The 19474-nt window shown below is 49.7% G+C and overlaps 1 protein-coding gene across 1 annotated transcript in view; it reads right to left on the reverse strand.

The window, feature by feature from the left end:
• Window positions 1–19474, reverse strand: part of STRADB (STE20 related adaptor beta) — a 106824-nt gene that overhangs the window by 62748 nt on the left and 24602 nt on the right. The window contains exon 5 of the mRNA XM_075317617.1: window positions 15982–16103. Coding sequence (XP_075173732.1) covers window positions 15982–16103 — 122 coding nt within the window. The remainder of the gene's footprint in view (window positions 1–15981; window positions 16104–19474) is intronic.

Below are 19474 nucleotides of genomic sequence, written 5' to 3' on the forward strand. Positions count from 1 at the left end.
ATCTGTGCCGTCTCCCCAGTGATCTGTGCCGTCTCCCCAGTGATCTGTGCCGTCTCCCCAGTGATCTGTGCCGTCTCCCCAGTGATCTGTGCCGTCTCCCCAGTGATCTGTGCTGTCTCCCCAGTGATCTGTGCCATATCCCCAGTGATCTCTGTGCCCCCCCCAGTTTCCCCAGTGATCTCTGTGCCCCCCCCAGTTTCCCCAGTGATCTCTGTGCCCCCCCAGTCTCCCCAGTGATCTCTGTGCCCCCCCAGTGATCTTTGTGCCCCCCCCAGTCTCCCCAGTGATCTCTGTGCCCCCCCAGTCTCCCCAGTGATCTCTGTGCCCCCAGCGTCCCCCAGGTTTGTCTGTGCCTCCAGCCTCTCCCATCATTCTCTGTGCCCCCAGGGCTGTCTGTGTCCCCCCGGCATCCCCCAGGGCTGTCTGCCCCCGGCTATGTATATAACGCCAGCAATGTTTATGCCCCCCAGTCTTGTCTATGAAACCCAGTGATGTGTATGTACCCACCAGTGACGTCTATGCCATGCTGCTTCCCTAGTAATGTATATTCCTCCCAGCCCTCCCCAGAAATGTTTATGCCCCCCCAGCTATGTCTGTGCTCCCCATCAATGATGTATGTACCCCCCAGTGATGTTTATGCCCCCAGCCTCCCCAGTGTTCTATATTCCTCCCAACCCTACCCTGTGGTGTATATGCCCCCATACCCTCCTGTGATGTATATACAGCAGTCCCAGACAACTCAAACCTGGAAAAGCAACAAGATCAACATCGCCTAATATTACAGCTGCACCAAAGAGTAGAAGCTCCAGACGTCAGTGAGTTAATTGTTTGACCAAATATATTAGGGTAATTTTCAAGTTGATAACTTTGTGCGGCCCCCGAAGGTTGGTAGAAATTTCCAAATGGCCCCCAGCAGAAAAAAGGTTCCCCACCCCTGAAGTAAGGGATCACAGAGTGACCCTGAGAGTGCAGGACTGCTACTACTGCTGCCATGACCTTGGTGAAGACCCGTGGGGCTGTTGCCAGACCGAAAGGCAGGGCTACGAACTGAAGGTGTTCGTCTCCTATAACGAAGCGTAGAAAAACGCTGGTGCTCTGGAGCAATCGGCACGTGGAGATAAGCATCCATGATGTCTATTGATGCTAGGAAATCTCCTTGAGACATTGAGGCGATGACGGAGCGGAGGGATTCCATCCGGAACCGCCTGGTTTTCACATGCTTGTTGAGCAGTTTTAGGTCCAGAACAGGACGGAAAGACCCGTCCTTTTTTGGCACCACAACAAATTGGAGTAAAAACCGTGACCTTGCTCCTGAAGAGGAACAGGGATCACCACTCCTTCTGCCTTTAGAGAGCACCCGCCTGCAGAAGGGCACCGGCTCGGTCGGGAGGTGGAGAAGTTCTGAAGAATCGAGTCGGAGGACGAGAACTGAACTCTATCCTGTACCCGTGAGACAGAATGTCTCTCACCCAACGGTCTTTGACCTGTGGCAGCCAAATGTCGCCAAAGCGGGAGAGCCTGCCACCGACCGAGGATGCGGAGAGAGGAGGCCGAAAGTCATGAGGAAGCCGCCGTGGTAGCGGTTCCTCCGGCTGCCTTCTTTGGGCGTGACTGAGCCCGCCAAGAATCTGAGCTCCTCCGATCCTTTTGAGTCCTTTTGGACGAGGAGAATTGGGACCTGCCCGAGCCTCGAAAGGACCGAAACCTCGACTGTCCCCTCCTCTGTTGGGGTTTGTTAGGTTTGGGCTGGGGTAAGGAAGAATCCTTACCCTTGGACTGTTTAATGATTTCATCCAATCTCTCACCAAACAGTCTGTCACCAGAAAATGGCAAACTGGTTAAGCACTTATTTGGAAGCAGAATCTGCCTTCCATTCCCTTAACCACAAGGCTCTGCGTAAAACCACGGAGTTGGCGGACGCCACTGCCGTACGGCTCGTAGAGTCCAGGACAGCATTAATAGCGTAAGACGCAAATGCAGACATTTGAGAGGTTAAGGACGCTACTTGCGGAACAGATGTACGTGTGACAGTGTCAATCTGCGCAAGACCAGCTGAAATAGCTTGGAGTGCCCATACAGCTGCGAATGCTGGAGCAAACGACGCGCCGATAGCTTCATAGATGGATTTCAACCAGAGCGCCATCTGTCTGTCTGTCAGTGGCATCTTTAAGTGAAGCCCCATCGTCCACTGCAACTATGGATCTAGTCGCAAGCCTGGAGATTGGAGGATCCACCTTTGGACACTGGGTCCAGCACTTGACCACGTCAGGGGGAAAGGGATAACGTGTATCCTTAAGACGTTTGGAGAAACGCTTATGTGGATAAGCGTGGTGTTTGTGAACTGCTTCTCTGAAGTCAGAGTGGTCCAGAAAAGTACTCAATTTACGCTTGGGATACCTGAAATGGAATTTCTCCTGCTGTGAAGCTGACTCCTCCACTGGAGGAGCTGAGGGAGAAATATCCAACATTCCATTGATGGACGCTATAAGATCATTCACTATGGCGTCACCATCAGGGGTATCCAGATTGAGAGCGGTCTCAGGATCAGAATCCTGATCAGCTACCTCTGCCTCATCATACAGAGAGTCCTCCTGCTGGGACCCTGACCAGTGTGATGAAGTCGAGGGCCGCTCCCAGCGAGCTCGCTTAGGCTGTCTGGGACTGTCGTCCGTGACAGAGCCTTCACCCTGGGATGCATGGGACCCCCCCGGAGCACGGATTTGTTCCAAATGAGGGAGGCCAGGGAGCATTGAATCAACAGTGCCCATGGTCTGAGTTACCGGTCTGGACTGCAAAGTCTCTAGGATTTTAGTCATAGTCAGAGACAATCTATCAGCAAAAACTGCAAACTCCGTCCCTGTCACCTGGACAGTGTTCACAGGTGGTTCTCCTTGGGCCACCTCTAGCAGAGACCCCGGCTGAGCAAGTGCTACAGGGGAGCATTGCACCCTATGGGGGTCAGTGGAACCTGCCGGTAGAACAGCCTCACATGCGGTACAAGCAGCATAGAAAGCCTGTGCCTTGGCACCCTTGCTTTTTGCGGACGACATGCTGTTGTCTAGCCATCTAGGAGGGTATATAGCCAAGAATAGCGACCGTACAGTGCAATGTAAAACATACAAGCATAAAGTACAAATGAACACTTCGGCACTAGTGGGGTCAGCACCTCAGGTGCTGCTTACCGCCCGCTCAAAAGCGGGTGTGTGGTTGCCCGAATCCTGTGTCTGGGTCTCCAAGAGCTTGTCTCCCTTCTCCAGCTCAGACTGCACACAGGAATGGCTGCCGGCGTCCTGTGGAGAGGGGCGGGCCGTGGGCATGCCCCAGACAAAGTGCGGGAAACTGGCGTCTCACTGTGCCCAGTGAGGGGGCTGGAGTATGCTAAGCAGACTCCAGCCCTCGGCGCTGACGTTCTGAACAGCGTCCCGCCCTCCCCTGACTGGCAGGCCTGGGGGCGGGAACGAAACGAAACTAGGCCGCAAAAGCCGGGGACTCGATTTATACGCGCGGCCGTCGTATAAGCACGGCCAGCGCGGAAGTCCCCGGCGCACCACAAGTCCCAGCCGCGCCACAGTGTAAAAACAGCCAGCAGCGGCCGGCGCGGCAGTTCCTAATACATAAACTCACTCAGCTAAGCTGCAGTGAGTAATAGCACAAGCGCTCCGCGCTGTTGTCCCCGGCGCACTAACACACCCAGCATGCTGGTGTGTGTGTGCGCGATTTGTACGGGGACACAGAGTACCTTAATGTAGCAGGGCCCTGTCCCTGACGATACTCAGCTCCATATCCAGCAGGTTCTCCGGGTCTGTGGATGGAGCACGGTCTCAGTGCCTGGAGACCGGTAAGATCCCACTTCACCCAGAGCCCTGAGGGGGATGGGGAAGGAAAGCAGCATGTGGGCTCCAGCCTCCGTACCCGCAATGGATACCTCAACCTTAACAAACACCGCCGACAAGAGTGGGGTGAGAAGGGAGCATGCTGGGGGCCCTATATGGGCCCACTTTTCTTCCATCCGACATAGTCAGCAGCTGCTGCTGACTAAAACAGTGGAGCTATGCGTGGATGTCTGACCTCCTTCGCACAAAGCATGAAAACTGAGGAGCCCGTGATCCCACGGGGGGTGTATAGGCAGAAGGGGAGGGGCCTTACACTTTTAAGTGTAATACTTTGTGTGGCCTCCGGAGGCAGTAGCTATACACCCAATTGTCTGGGTCTCCCAATAGAGCGACAAAGAAATTGGATTTAGTTTACAACAATAGAAGCATTAGTTTCACATATGGTTGATAACAACTATACCTTTAACTATGTTTAGTGTGGATATCCTAGAAATTGTAAACTTTACGAGATATCAATCTGCTTATCTTTTCACAGTCAAGTTGATAACTGTTGTTTGCTCCTTCCTGCCTAGAGTCTAGTTTGTTCCACTCTCCTACGTCCTTTGAAAAAGACTTTGTCCTATTACGGAATCAAAGTAACCAGACTGGCTCTGCTATATCCTTTATGATAATGGCTTTGTGAAGCAGTACTTCCTTTTTCTCTTAAACTGGGTTTACACACTGCAACATCGCAAACGACATCGCTGTAACGTCACCGGTTTTGTGACGTTACAGCGACCTCCCCAGCGACATTGCAGTGTGTGAAACCTATCAGCGACCTGGCCCCTGCTGTGAAGTTGTGATCGCTACAAATCGTTCAGGACCATTCCTAGGTCCTTTGTTTCCCGCTGTGCAGCATGCATCGCTAGCAAGTTTCAGTGTGTAAAGGGGACTTTACAGCGACTCCACGGCTCTGTCTGTGTAGCGTCCTGATTAGCGGTCACCGGTGAAGGATTCACCGGTGACCGCTAATCCCCCGAGTGACTGAAGTGTCCCCCCCTCTCTCATACTCACCGATCCCCGATCACCGACGCTGCACGGCGTTCACTCTGCTCCAGCGGCTTTTCCTTTTTTGAAAAAGCCGGCCGCTCATTAAACAATCTCGTATTCCCTGCTTTTCCCCGCCCACCGGCAAATATGATTGGTTGCAGTGAGACACGCCCACACGCTGAGTGACAGCTGTGTCACTGCACCCAATCACAGCAGCCGGTGGGCGTGTCTATACTGTGCAGTAAAATAAATAAATAAATAATTAAAAAATCCGGCGTGAGGTCCCCCCCAATTTTAATACCAGCCAGATAAAGACATATGGCTGAAGGCTGGTATTCTCAGGATGGGGAGCTCCACGTTATGGGGAGCCACCCAGCCTAACAATATCAGTCAGCAGCCGCCCAGAATTGCCGCATACATTAGATGCGACAGTTCTGGGACTGTACCCGGCTCTTCCCGATTTGCCCTGGTGCGTTGGCAAATCGGGGTAATAAGGAGTTATTGGCAGCCCATAGCTGCCACTAAATCCCAGATTAATCATGTCAGGCGTCTATGAGACACCCTCCATGATTAATCTGTAAATTACAGTTAAAAAACACACACCCGAAAAATCCTTTATTAGAAATAAAAAACACAAACATATAACCTCATTACCAATTTATTACCCACAACAAAGCCCTCCTTGTCCGGTGTACTCCACGGTCCTCCAGCGTCGCATCCAGCTCTGCTGCATGCAGGTGACAGGAGCAGCAGAAGACACAGCCGCTCCTGTCACCTGCACGCAGCTAATGAAGAGAGCCGTGTGATCGGCTGAGCTGTCACTGAGGTTACCTGGATCCAGCGGTGGCCGCGGGTAACCTCAGTGACAGCTCAGCTGATCGCGCTACTCACCGCCGCTCCGGTCAGCTCCACGCAGCAAATGAGGTGAGTAGCGCGATCAGCTGAGCTGTCCCTGAGGTTACCCGCGGCCACCGCTGGATCCACCGCTGGATCCAGGTAACCTCAGTGACAGCTCAGCCGATCACACGGCTCTCTTCATTAGCTGCGTGCAGGTGACAGGAGCGGCTGTGTATTCTGCTGCTCCTGTCACCTGCATGCAGCAGAGCTGGATGCGACGCTGGAGGACCGTGGAGTACGCCGGACAAGGAGGGCTTTGTTGTGGGTAATAAATTGGTAATGAGGGAATTTGTTAGTGTTTTTTATTTCTAATAAAGGATTTTTCAGGTGTGTGTTTTTTAACTGTAATTTACAGATTAATCATGGAGGGTGTCTCATAGACGCCTGACATGATTAATCTAGGACTTATTGGCAACTATGGGCTGCCAATAACTCCTTATTACCCCGATTTGCCAACGCACCAGGGCAAATCGGGAAGAGCTGGGTACAGTCCCAGAACTGTCGCATATAATGTATGCGGCAATTCTGGGCGGCTGCTGACTGATATTGTTAGGCTGGGGGGCTCCCCATAACGTGGAGCTCCCCATCCTGAGAATACCAGCCTTTAGCCGTATGGCTTTATTTGGCTGGTATTAAAATTGGGGGGGACCTCACGCCGGATTTTTTAATTATTTATTTATTTATTTTACTGCACAGTATAGACACGCCCACCGGCTGCTGTGATTGGGTGCAGTGACACAGCTGTCACTCAGCGTGTGGGCGTGTCTCACTGCAACCAATCACATTTGCCGGTGGGCGGGGAAAGCAGGGAATACGAGATTGTTTAATGAGCGGCCGGCTTTTTCAAAAAAGGAAAAGCCGCCGGAGAAGTGTGAACGCCGTGCAGCGCCGGTGATCGGGGATCGGTGAGTATGAGAGAGAGGGGGCAATCACCAGCAAATGAGGTGAGTAACGCGATCAGCTGAACTGTCACTGAGGTTACACGCGGCCACCTCTGCATCCACCGCTGGATCCAGGTAACCTCAGTGACAGCTCAGCCGATCACACGGCTCTCTTCATTAGCTGCGTGTAGGTGACAGGAGCGGCTGTGTCTTCTGCTGCTCCTGTCACCTGCATGCAGCAGAGCTGTATGCGACGCTGGAGGACCGTGGATTACGCCGGACAAGGAGGGCTTTGTTGTGGGTAATAAATTGGTAATGAGGGAATGTGTTTGTGTTTTTTATTTCTAATAAAGGATTTTTCGGGTGTGTGTGTTTTTTAACTGTAATTTACAGATTAATCATGGAAGGTATCTCGGGGAGACGCCTGACATGATTAATCTTGGACTCATTCGCAGCTAAGGGCTGCCAATAACTCCTTATTACCCCGATTTGCCAACGCACCAGGGCAAATCGGGAAGAGCCGGGTACAGTCCCAGAACTGTCGCATATAATGTATGCGGCAATTCTGGGCGTCTGCTGGCTGATATTGTTAGGCTGGGGGGCTCCCCATAACGTGGGGCTCCCCATCCTGAGAATACCAGCCTGCAGCCGTATGGCTTTATCTGGCTGGTATTAAAATAGGGGGGACCGCACGCCGGATTTTTTAATTATTTATTTATTTACACGGCACACAGAGCCGCGCGGCATGAAGTCGGGTGAAGTTCACCTGCTTTTTTGACACGTCCCCAACGACCAGCTAGTCGCTCTGCAGGTCCGGATCGCTGTTAGGTCGTTGGCCAGGTCTGCCTGTTTGACCGCTCACCAGAGACTTTGTAGCGATCCTGGCTAGGTTGAGATCGCAGGTTGGATCGCTAGAAAGTCTCAGTGTGTAAACCCAGCTTTAGTTAGATTTTCTACAGATGTATGGCTTCCGAATTAAGATATACTGTATGTCTTGGAACCTGAGGGACCTTGGCTCCCCTGGTAAGAGGGTGAAAGTATTTTCACTGGTTGAGAAATACCAACCACATACAAGTGCATCTCAATAAATTAGAATATCATCAAAAAGTTAAGTTATTTCAGTAATTCAATACAAAAAGGGAAACGCATATATTATATAGAGTCATTACAGAGTGACCTATTTCAGGTGTTTATTTCTGTTATTTTGATGATTATGGCTTACAGCCAATGAAAACCCAAAAGTCATTATCTCAGAAAATTAGAATATTATATAAGACCAACTGAAAAAATGATTTTACACTCAGAAATGTTGGCGCCTACTGAAACGTTTGTACAGTAAATACCTCAATACTTAGTCAGGGCTCCTTTTGCATGAATTACTGCATCAACGCGGCGTAGCATGGAGGTGATCAGCCTGTGGCACTGCTGAGGTGTTATGGACGCCCAGGTTGCTTTGATAGCAGCCTTCAGCTCGTCTGCATTGTTGGGTCTGGTGTCTCATCTTCGTCTTGACAACATCCCATAGATTCTTTATGGGGTTTAGGTCAGGCGAGTTTGTTGCCCAATCAAGCACAGTGATACTGTGGTTAGTAAACCAGGTATTGGCACTTTTGGCAGTGTGGACAGGAGCCAAGTCCTATTGGAAAATTAAATTTTCCTCTCCAAAAAGCTTGTTGGCATCACTGATTGTGGAAACTTCACACCAGACATCAAGCACCTTGGGCCTCTTCCACACGTGGAAATCATGACCGTGCCGCGAGACACGTATTTTCTCTGCGTGTTGTGTGTGGTAAGTACGTGTCTCCAGTACGTGCGGTCCACGTGTGTTCTCCGTGTGCTATCCGCGATAACACACGGAGAACCAGTAATTTGCATACTCACGTGGTCCTCGCTTCTGTCCAGGGTTCTGATCGGCTCCAGCCCCGCCCACTCCCCGCTGATGCTGCTTCCGGCCGAGCGGAGGGGCGGAGATCAGCACCCGTGACAGCTTGCCCACCTTCTTAACACGCTCATAATGAGCGGCAGCCAGCAGCAACTGTTTGGAGCGGAAGATTCTGCAGGGCTGGTGGTGGTGAGTATGTGTTTTTTTACTTTTAAAATAATGACACGTGTTTCTCCGGCGCGTGTCACACGGGACCGCATCCACACTACATCCGTGTGGTACGGGTGCGGGCCGTGTGACACCCGTGCTGCCGGAGAACTCGTGGACATGTCGGCGTGAGGAACACACGGACACACGTAAGTACAGAACGGACACACGTTCCGTTCCAAAATACTTAAGTGTGTCTAAAACGAAGGGAATTTTGTTTACTTACCGTAAATTCCTTTTCTTCTAGCTCCTATTGGGAGACCCAGATAATTGGGTGTATAGCTACTGCCTCCGGAGGCCACACAAAGTATTACACTTTAAAAAGTGTAACCCCTCCCCTCTGCCTATACACCCTCCCGTGCATCACGGGCCCATCAGTTTTGGTGCCAAAGCAGGAAGGAGGAACTTATAAATTGGTCTAAGGTAAATTCAATCCGAAGGATGTTCGGAGAACTGAAACCATGAACCAAAAGAACCCTTCAACATGAACAACATGTGTACACAAAAGAACAACAGCCCGAAGGGAACAGGGGCGGGTGCTGGGTCTCCCAATAGGAGCTAGAAGAAAAGGAATTTACGGTAAGTAAACAAAATTCCCTTCTTCTTTGTCGCTCCACTGGGAGACCCAGACAATTGGGATGTCCAAAAGCAGTCCCTGGGTGGGTAAAAGAATACCTCGATAAAAAGAGCCGAAAAAACGGCCCTCTCTTACAGGTGAGCAACCGCCTCCTGAAGGACTCGCCTACCTAGGCTGGCATCTGCCACAGCATAGGCATGAACCTGATAGTGTTTCGTGAAAATGTGCAGACTCGACCAGGTAGTGCTGACACACCTGCTGAGCCGTAGCCTGGTGACGCAATGCCCAGGATGCCTCTGCGGCTCTGGTAGAATGGGCTTTCAGCTCTAAAGGAATCGGAAGCCCAGAAGAACGGTAGGCTTCAAGGGTCAGTTCCTTGATCCACCGAGCCAAGGTTGACTTGGAAGCTTGCGACCCCTTACGCTGGCCAGTGACCAGGACAAAGAGCGCATCAGAACGGCGCGGGGGCGCAGTGTGCGAAAAGAAGAGCCGGAGTGCTCTCCCGAGATCTAACAAGTGCAATCCTTTTCACAGTTGTGAACTGGATGAGAGCCAAAAGAAGGTAAGGAGATATCCTGATTGAGAAGAAAAGGAGGATACCACCTTAAGTAGGAATTCCGGGACCGGACGCAGAACCACTTCATCCTGGCGAAACACCAGGAAGGGGGCTTGCATGACAGCGCTGCTAGCTCAGACACTCTCCGAAGTGATGTGCCTGCCACTAGGAAGACCACCTTCTGCGAAATGGCGTGATAGAGATAACTCTGAGAACGCTAAGAGCCAGAACTCAATGGCCACCCAGTCAGGTTGAAGACCGCAGAATTCAGATGGAAAATGGCCCTTGAGACAGCAAGTCTGGTCGGTCCGGGAGTGCCCACGGTCGACCCACCGTGAGGTGCCACAGATCCAGGTATCACGACCTCCTCGGCCAGTCTAGAACGACGAGGATGGCGCGGCGGCAGTCGGACCCGATCTTGAGTAACACTCTGGGCAGCAGCGCCAGAGGAGGAAATACATAAGGCAGTCGAAATTGCGACCAGACCTGAACTGATGCGTCCGCCGCCAGCGCTCTGTGCTGGTGGTTGATGTACGCGACCGCCGTGGCGTCGTCCGACTGTATCCGGATCTGCCTGCCGTCCAGCCACCGCTGGAACGACTTTAGGGCTAGCTACACTGCCCTTATCTCCAGAACATTGATCTGAAGGGAGGACTCTGTCAGAGTCCAGGTTCCCTGAGCCCTGTGGTGGAGGAAGACCGCTGTCCACCCTGACAAACTCTCGTCCGTCGTGACCATAGCCCAGGATGGGAGCAGGAAGGACTTTTCTTTCGACCAAGAAGTGGGAAGAAGCCACCACTGAGGAAAGGTTTTGTCTGCCAGTGAAAGAGAGACCTCCTGTCCCATTTGTGGAGAATGTGCCATTGGAGTGGACGCAGATGAAACTGCGCAAGGGGAACTGCCTCCATTGCTGCCACCATCTTCCCTAGGAAGCGCGTGAGGCGCCTCAAGGGGTGAGACTGGGCCCGAAGGAGAAAGTGCACCCCTGTCTGCAGCGAACGCTGTTTGTCCAGCGGTAGCTTCACTATCTCTGAGAGAGAATGAACTCCATCCCGAGGTAAGTAAGTGATTGGGTCGGTGTCAATTTTTACTTTGGGAAATTGATGATCCACCCGAACCTCTGGAGAGTCTCCAAAACAATGTTCAGGCTGTGTTGACATGCCACCCGGGAGGGTGCCTTGACTTAGGAGATCGTCTAAGTAAGGGATCACCGAGTGTCCCTGAGAGTGTAGGCCCATCGCCACTGATGCCATGACCTTGGTGAAGACCCGTGGGACTGTCGCCAGGCCGAAAGGCAGAGTCACGAGCTGAAAGTGTTCGACCCGGATGGCGAAACACCGGGAGCGTTGATGCTCTGTTGTAATCGGCACATGGAGATAAGCATCCCTGATGTCGATTGATGCTAGGAAGACTCCCTGGGACATCGAAGCGATGACTGAGCGGAGAGATTCCATCCGAAACCGTCTGGTTCTCACGTGTCTGTTGAGCAGAATGAGGCCCGGAAACGGACCGGAATGATCAGTCCTTTTTTGGTTCCCGAACAAGTTGGAGTAAAGACCGCGACCACGTTCTTGAAGCGGAACGGGGATCACAACTCCATCTGCAGAAACGAGTCGGAGGACGAGAGCTGAGCTCTATCCTGTAACCGTGAGACGGAATGTCTCTCACCCATCGGTTTTTCATCCAATTGCTCGCCAAACAAACGGTCGCTAGAAAATGGCAAACCGGTTAAGAACTTCTTGGAAGCAGAGTCTGCCTTCCATTCGCGTAGCCACATGGCCCTGCGGACTGCCACCGAATTGGCGGATGCTACCGCTGTACGGCTCGCAGAGTCCAGGACGGCGTTCATGGCGTAGGACGAAAAAGCCGACGCCTGAGAAGTCAAAGACACAACCTGCGGAGCAGAGGTACGTGCGACCGCATTAGTCTCAGACAGACAAGCTGAGATAGCTTGGTGTGCCCACTCGACTGCGAAGGCCGGAGCAAAAGACGCGCCTATGGCTTCATAGATGGATTTCATCATGAGCTCTATTTGTCTGTCAGTGGCATCCTTGAGCGATGAACCATCTGCCACTAATACTACGGATCTAGCCGCCAGTCTGGAGACTGGAGGATCCACCTTGGGACACTGAGCCCAACCCTTAACTACGTCAGGGGGGAAAGGGTAACGTGTGTCATTAAGGCGCTTAGTAAAGCGCTTGTCCGGAAATGCTCTGTGCTTCTGGACAGCATCTCTGAAGTTAGAGTGATCGAAAAAACGCACTCCGGGTACGTTTGGGAAACCTAAACTGGTGTTTCTCCTACTGTGAAGCCGACTCCTCTATAGGAGTTGGGGGAGAAGGACTAGCACCTGGTTGATGGACGTTATAAGGTCATTTACTATGGCGTCCCCTTCAGGTGTATCCAGATTGAGAGCAACGTCAGGATCAGAGCCCTGAGCTGCGACCTCCGCTTCATCCTCCAGAGGGTGCTCATGCTGAGACCCCGAACCGCGTGATGCAGCCGGGGAAGGTTCCCAGCAAGCCCGCTTAGCCTGTCTGAGGCTGCGGTCCGTGTCGGAGTTCTCACCGTGGGATCTGGGTGCCACCCCAGGAGCCCTTTGCTGTACCGACCGAGAGGGGCCTGGGGACGATGAACTCACAGTGCCCTGGCCCTGTGTTACCGGTCTGGACTGCCAAGCTTCTAGTATCTTAGCAGACCATCTGTCCATAGACTGAGCCATGGAATGTGAAGCGACTCAGAGAGTTTCTCAGTCAAAATTGTAAACTCTGTCCCTTCCATCTGTGCAGTGGAAACCGGCGGTACCACTTGAGCCGAGGGTCCCACCAGTGCCGGAGGCTCCGGCTGAGTGAGTGCCACAGGGGCCTAGCATTGTCACAATGAGGGTAGGTGGAACCTGCAGGTAACATAGCCGCACAAGAGGTACAGGTTGCAAAATAAGCCTGTGTCTTGGCACCCTTGCTTTCTGCGGACGACATGCTGTTGTCTCCTCTTAGAGATATAGCCAAAAGCAAATAATGCTGCCGAATAGAGAAAATGTATACAATATATATATATATATATATACACTACGGCACCCAAGGGGGTCCAGCACCTGACAACTGGTGTGGCTTACTGGCTGCCAGCGTTCTGAGGGGAGGAGGGAGCCGTGGGAGTGCCTAATAAAGTGCGGGCATCTGGTGCCCCACAGTGCTCAGTGAGGGGGGGAGGATACCAAAGCATGCTCCAGCCCTCACTGCCGACGTCCAGTCGGCCATCCCGCTCTTACCCCTCACTGGCAGGCCCGGGGGCGGGAGTACATGTACTAGGCCGCAAAAGCCGGGGACTAAAGTTAAAAGCGCGGCCGGCCAACAGGCGCGGTCGGCGCGGTAGTCCCGGCTCACAAACCACACAGCAGCCGCTGCGGCGTCTGTAACACAGGCGCTGCATGCACCGTCCCTAAGGGGACACAGAGTACCTCATGGATGCAGGGCCCTGTCCCTGATGATATCCAGCCTCGTGTCCGTCAGATTACCCCAGGGGCTGCGGAGGGAGCCCGGTCCCAGTGACCGGCGACCGGTTAGGATCCCACTTCTCCCAGAACTGCGGAGCCCGTTCTGAAATCCCCCACCGGCAGAAATGATTATAGCAATGGCTGCCAGCGTTCTGAGGGGAGGATGGAGCCGTGGGCGTGCCTAATAAAGTGCGGGAAACTGGTGCCCCACAGTGCTCAGTGAGGGAAGAGGAGGATACCAAAGCATGCTCCAGCCCTCACTGCCGACGTCCAGTCGGCCGTCCCGCTCTTACCCCTGACTGGCAGGCCCGGGGGCGGGAGTATATGGTACTAGGCCGCAAAAGCCGGGGACTAAAGTTAAAAACGCGGCCGGCAAACAGGCGCGGTCGGCGCGGTAGTCCCGGTCTCACAAACTACACAGGAGCCGCTGCGGCGTCTGTAACACAGGCGCTGCATGTACCGTCCCTAAGGGGACACAGAGTACCTTATGGATGCAGGGCCCTGTCCCTGATGATATCCAGTCTCCTGTCCGTCAGATTCCCCCAGGGGCTGCGGATGGAGCCCGGTCCCAGTGCCTGGATGACCGGTTAGGATCCCACTTCTCCCAGAGCCCCTAAGGGATGGGGAAGGAAAACGGCATGTGGGCTCCAGCCTCTGTACCCGCAATGGGTACCTCAACCTTAACAGCACCGCCGACTCAGTGGGGTGAGAAGGGAGCATGCCGGGGGCCCTGTGGGGGGCCCTCTTTTCTTCCATCCGATACAATCAGCAGCTGCTGCTGACTAAAATGTGGAGCTTGTGTGCATGTGTGCCTCCTTCAACACAAAGCATAAAACTGATGGGCCCGTGATGCACGGGAGGGTGTATAGGCAGAGGGGAGGGGTTATACTTTTTAAAGTGTAATACTTTGTGTGGCCTCCGGAGGCAGTAGCTATACACCCAATTGTCTGGGTCTCCCAATGGAGCGACAAAGAAATTATGAAATCATATGTCCACGTGTGTACGTGCCTCCGGTACGTGAAAAAACTGCCAAACACGTACCGGAGGCACGAACGTGTGACAGAGGCCTTGGATTGTGGCCTCTCCACTCTTCCTCCAGACTCTGGGACCTTGATTTCTAAATGAAATGCAAAATTTACTTTCATCTGAAAACAACACCTTGGACCAATGAGCAACAGTTCAGTTCTTTTTCTTCTTGGCCCAGGCAAGACGCTTCTGGCGTTGTCTATTGGTCATGAATGGCTTGACATAAGGAATGCGACAGTTGTAGCCCATGTCCTGGATACGTCTGTGTGTGGTGGCTCTTGAAGCTCTGACTCCAGCAGCAGTCCACTTCTTGTGAATCTCTCCCAAATTTTTGAATGGCTTTTTCTTAACAATCCTATCAAGGCTGCCTACTGAAGCAGACTAAAGGGCCATTTTAATCGCTTAGGAAGCCTTTGCAGGTGTTTTGTGTTAATTATTCTAATTTTCTGAGATAATGACTTTTGGGTTTTCATTGGCTGTAAAGGCCACTTTACACACAGCGACATCGCTAGCGAAAGCACCCGCCCCCGTCGGTTGTGCGTCACGGGCAAATCACTGCCCTTGGCACACAACATCGCTAGGACCCGTCCCACTATACTTACCTGCCTAGCGACGTCGCTGTGGCCGGCGAACCACCTCCTTTCTAAGGGGGCGGTTTGTGCGGCATCACAGTGACGTTACACGGCAGCCGTCCAATAGAAGCGGAGAGGCGGAGAGCAGCCGAAAGAAAGACACGCCCACCTCGTTGCCGGAGGACACAGGTAAGGTGTTGTTCCTCATTCCTGCAGTGTCACACGTAGCGATGTGTGCTGCCTCAGGAACAACCTGCGTCCTGCACCAGCAACGATATTTGGGATTAGAACGACGTGTCAACGATCAACGATTAGGTGAGTAATTTTGATAGTTAGCGGTCGTTCATGCGTGTCACACACAATGACGTTGTTAACGAGGCCAGATGTGCGTCACGAATTCCTTGACCCCAACGACATCTCTTTAGCGATGTTGTGGCGTGTAAAGCCCCCTTTAGCCATAATCATCAACAGTAACAGAAATAAACACTTGAAATAGCTCACTCTGTGTGTAATGACCCTATACATGTTTTTCCCTTTTTGTATTGAATAACTGAAATAAATTACCTTTTTGATGATATCCTAATTTATTGAGAAGCACTTATATATTAGGCTTGGTGGAGACACATCTCACTATGGAGTCAACTAAGTGGTTGAAGAAACCCTGGGTACAATGGTTGGCACACTCTATCCACACCAGGTTTTCTAGAGGAGTCTCCATGCTAGAACACTAATCTGTTACGTGAGAAGCTTAGAGATCTAGAAGGCAAATTTGTTTTTACATATGCATTAATAAATTCAAAAGAATGTGTATATATATATTCACGAGTATATTACATCTGATAATATATAACCCTACCCCCAGCTAATTTAAAAATAATTAAGAGAGCAGTGAGCTTCTCCTTAAGCTAACTAGATGCTCAGTGTCTAAAATGTATCACAAGTGTATAGTGCAAAGCATGTACAAGCGACAGTTCTGGAGTATTTATCTAAATAAATCTCCCTCCTTAGGTTTTACCTCCTTCTGTTACCTGTAAGAATATAACGTGTTCATCCGAACAGTCATCCAGATCTGTGAGCTGCGCTGTAACCAGGGTTCCTGTAGGAGTGTGCCGAGCGAGGTAGATTGTTGTTAAGTCATTGAATCTTTTTCCTACAAGATGGATAAGATGAAGTAAGAAGATGAGTCAGTAAAAAGCTACTTTACTGTGTCATTAGAGCAATCATCACAAAATGATATGAGAAATATTCTGCACTCTGCAACTTCGATTTTCTTCTAGTATTTAAAGGCCCCATATACATTAGATTAGGGTCAGCCAAACTTACTGATTTTTCAAATTAGAGGAAAATCAGCGAAACTTATTGATTTTGGCAGGCTCGGCACACCATCACCATCTAAGGTATATGGAGGGTTTGGGACTGTCCTTGACAGGTTGTGTTGGGAAGAGAAGGACCCAGATTACCCAATCCTTTTATTCTTTAGGAATTAGAGAAACAACCATCAGGATTTTCCTATCTAAACTAAAGCCAGTGCTAAACTGGCGCTTTCATGATGAGTCTCTACATACCTTTAGTTGTGAGATCGGATGTATAGTTTCTGAAATATAGGCAAGTAATGTTTGTGAAATGCACTGTTATTTGATGAGAGGTGCAAAGGAATATCTAATAGGTGGGTCGGGTTTTGCTATCTATTCCTGCCCTTGTCTGCCTGACTGTCCTTCCTCTCTCCTGTGTCTGTCATTACGTAGGGAGGAAGGACAGGGGGAAGGAAGGACAGGCAAGTACACAGGGCGGGAATAGATAGCAAAACCTGACCCACCTATTAGATATTCCGTTGCACCTCTCATCAAATAACAGTGCATTATATGTGCCTATATTTCAGAAACTATACATCCGATCTCACAACTAAAGGTATGTATAGAATGAGCATGATAGCGCCAGTATAGCACTGACTTTAGCTTATATAGATAAATCCTGGTGATTCGTGCACTTTAAGTGACTGCCAGATGATTCAAATGATTGCTATCTAAAGTGTATGGCCAGAGTTTTTTCGCTCAGAGTGATGAGTCCCAGGGACACGGAGGGGGAAAAGAGGCAGCTCATGAGTGGAGAAAGAAGCAGAATTCTCTATTAAGATATATTACAAAGATACCTCTCTTCACTTGTACTATTGATTTATGCAAAGCATGTTGAAATGACAATGATCATTTAAAAGCCTTCTCTATATATCAGCAGGCTTAACAGGGGCTGGTTTTAATGGTTACAGTGGGGGAATACAAGTAAAAAAGATAACATATTACTAACTGAAATCATCATATTTTAAAGGATACCTGGACAGTAGAATTATGCTGCCCAAACAATTGTCAGCATGACAGCTGAGTATGGTTTGCTTTGAAACGATCTAGCATTTCAGAAAAAGAAAAAAAAACCATATTTTGAAAAATTGACTGGGGACTAAGTGTCTTGGATGCCTAATCTGAATAAGGTCCCAGGCAACGTCTCCCCACCCCACTGCTCTAGACTGACAGGTCTCTGCCTACGCACACACATATCACAGAGAGTAAAGGAGGAAGGTGTTCACTTGCTGCGCCAAAGAGATCACTCCAGCAGATGTTCAGATTAATGTCACTTTATTAATCATATGGGTCAACGCGTTTCCGGAGCCTCTGCCCCCTTCATCAGGACCATCAAGAACAAGAAACATCAAATCTGATTTGATGTTTCTTGTTCTTGATGGTCCTGATGAAGGGGGCAGAGGCTCCGGAAACGCGTTGACCCATATGATTAATAAAGTGACATTAATCTGAACATCTGCTGGAGTGATCTCTTTGGCGCAGCAAGTGAACACCTTCCTCCTTTACTCTCTGTGATCTGCTGTCTGCTGGTGGCTGCTGCCTGGGATCCGCAAATACATGCGTTTATAGTAGTTGTGGCTTTCACAACTACATTTGGTGAGTACCCTGACTCCCCCCTCCCCACCCCGTACATATTGGGGTAAAACCCTATTTGCGCTTGGTTTTTCCACAGTCTTCTCCACGTACGCACACACATAAGGACAGATCAGTCTGACTAGAGGAGCGGGGCGAGGAGAAGCCAGGAGGGTATTCTATCAGGCTAGACATATTATACCTTCCAAGCATGTGTACTATTAAACACTGCAGCATTTCATAGCATAACATACACCGTTGCAGCCAGTGTATGATTTACATTACCAGTAGATTGCACAGCAAAAATCTATTCTGAGGTTCCCTTTAAGGTGGAATCAATGGTGCTCTATAAATAAATAAATAATAATAATAATAATAATAATAATAATAATAATAATAAAAAGGTATTTGCTAATTACTGTTCCTTTAACCCTCATGGCCTCTTCAATCTTGGTCCTTTTAGTTCTTAAATCATTCCTTTCATATCTCACTTGTTCCACTTCCTCTCTTCTCGTAAAAGCCTGTCGTCTTGGTATTTTATTAGACTCAGCTTATAATAATTCCAAGGCCAAATCACATCTACTTCATCTTCCGTAACCGTCCAGATAGCAAACTAGTATTAGCAAATTTCTGTCACAAACTAGCCTGTGATTTTATGTTTTTTTATGTATGGTAAACACCATCTGAATAAAACCGGAAGAAGATAATTACTTATGTAGACGCCATGTCAGTCCTCTGCTGTATACCATATGCTTTATGGCAGGGGTGGGCAATTAATTTTCCCATGGGGCCGCATGAGAAGTTGGGATGGTTTTAGAGGGCCGGACTAATATAATTAACTCGGTTCTACAAATATAAAGATGTGTGTGTATATATATATATATATATATAGATGTATATATACACACACACACACACACATATACTGTGTGTATATAATATATATACACATACTACACCTGTAATATACATCCCTATACACTACACCTGTAATAAACTACACCTCTATATACTATACAACTATATACTACATCACTACACCCCTATATACACCTGTAATATACTACATCACTATATACTACACCTGTAATAAACTGCACCACTACATCACTATATACTACACCTGTGATAACCTACATCACTACACCCCTATATACTACACTTGTATTATACTACACCTGTGATAAACTACACCCCTATATACTACACTTGTATTATACTACACCACTACACCCCTATATACACCTGTATTATACTACACCCCTATATACACCTGTATTATACTACACCCCTATATACACCTGTATTATACTACACCACTACACCCCTATATACACCTGTATTATACTACACCCCTATATACTACACCTGTATTATACTACACCCCTATATACACCTGTATTATACTACACCACTATATACTACACTCCTATATACTACACCTGTATTATACTACAGCACTACACCCCTATATACACCTGTATTATACAGGTGTATATAGGGGGTGTAGTGGTGTAGTATAATACAGGTGTATATAGGGGTGTAGTATAATACAGGTGTATATAGGGGTGTAGTATAATACAGGTGTATATAGGGG

Source organism: Anomaloglossus baeobatrachus, chromosome 7 (genome assembly GCF_048569485.1).
Source record: "Anomaloglossus baeobatrachus isolate aAnoBae1 chromosome 7, aAnoBae1.hap1, whole genome shotgun sequence".
NCBI classification, from domain to species: domain Eukaryota; kingdom Metazoa; phylum Chordata; class Amphibia; order Anura; family Aromobatidae; genus Anomaloglossus; species Anomaloglossus baeobatrachus.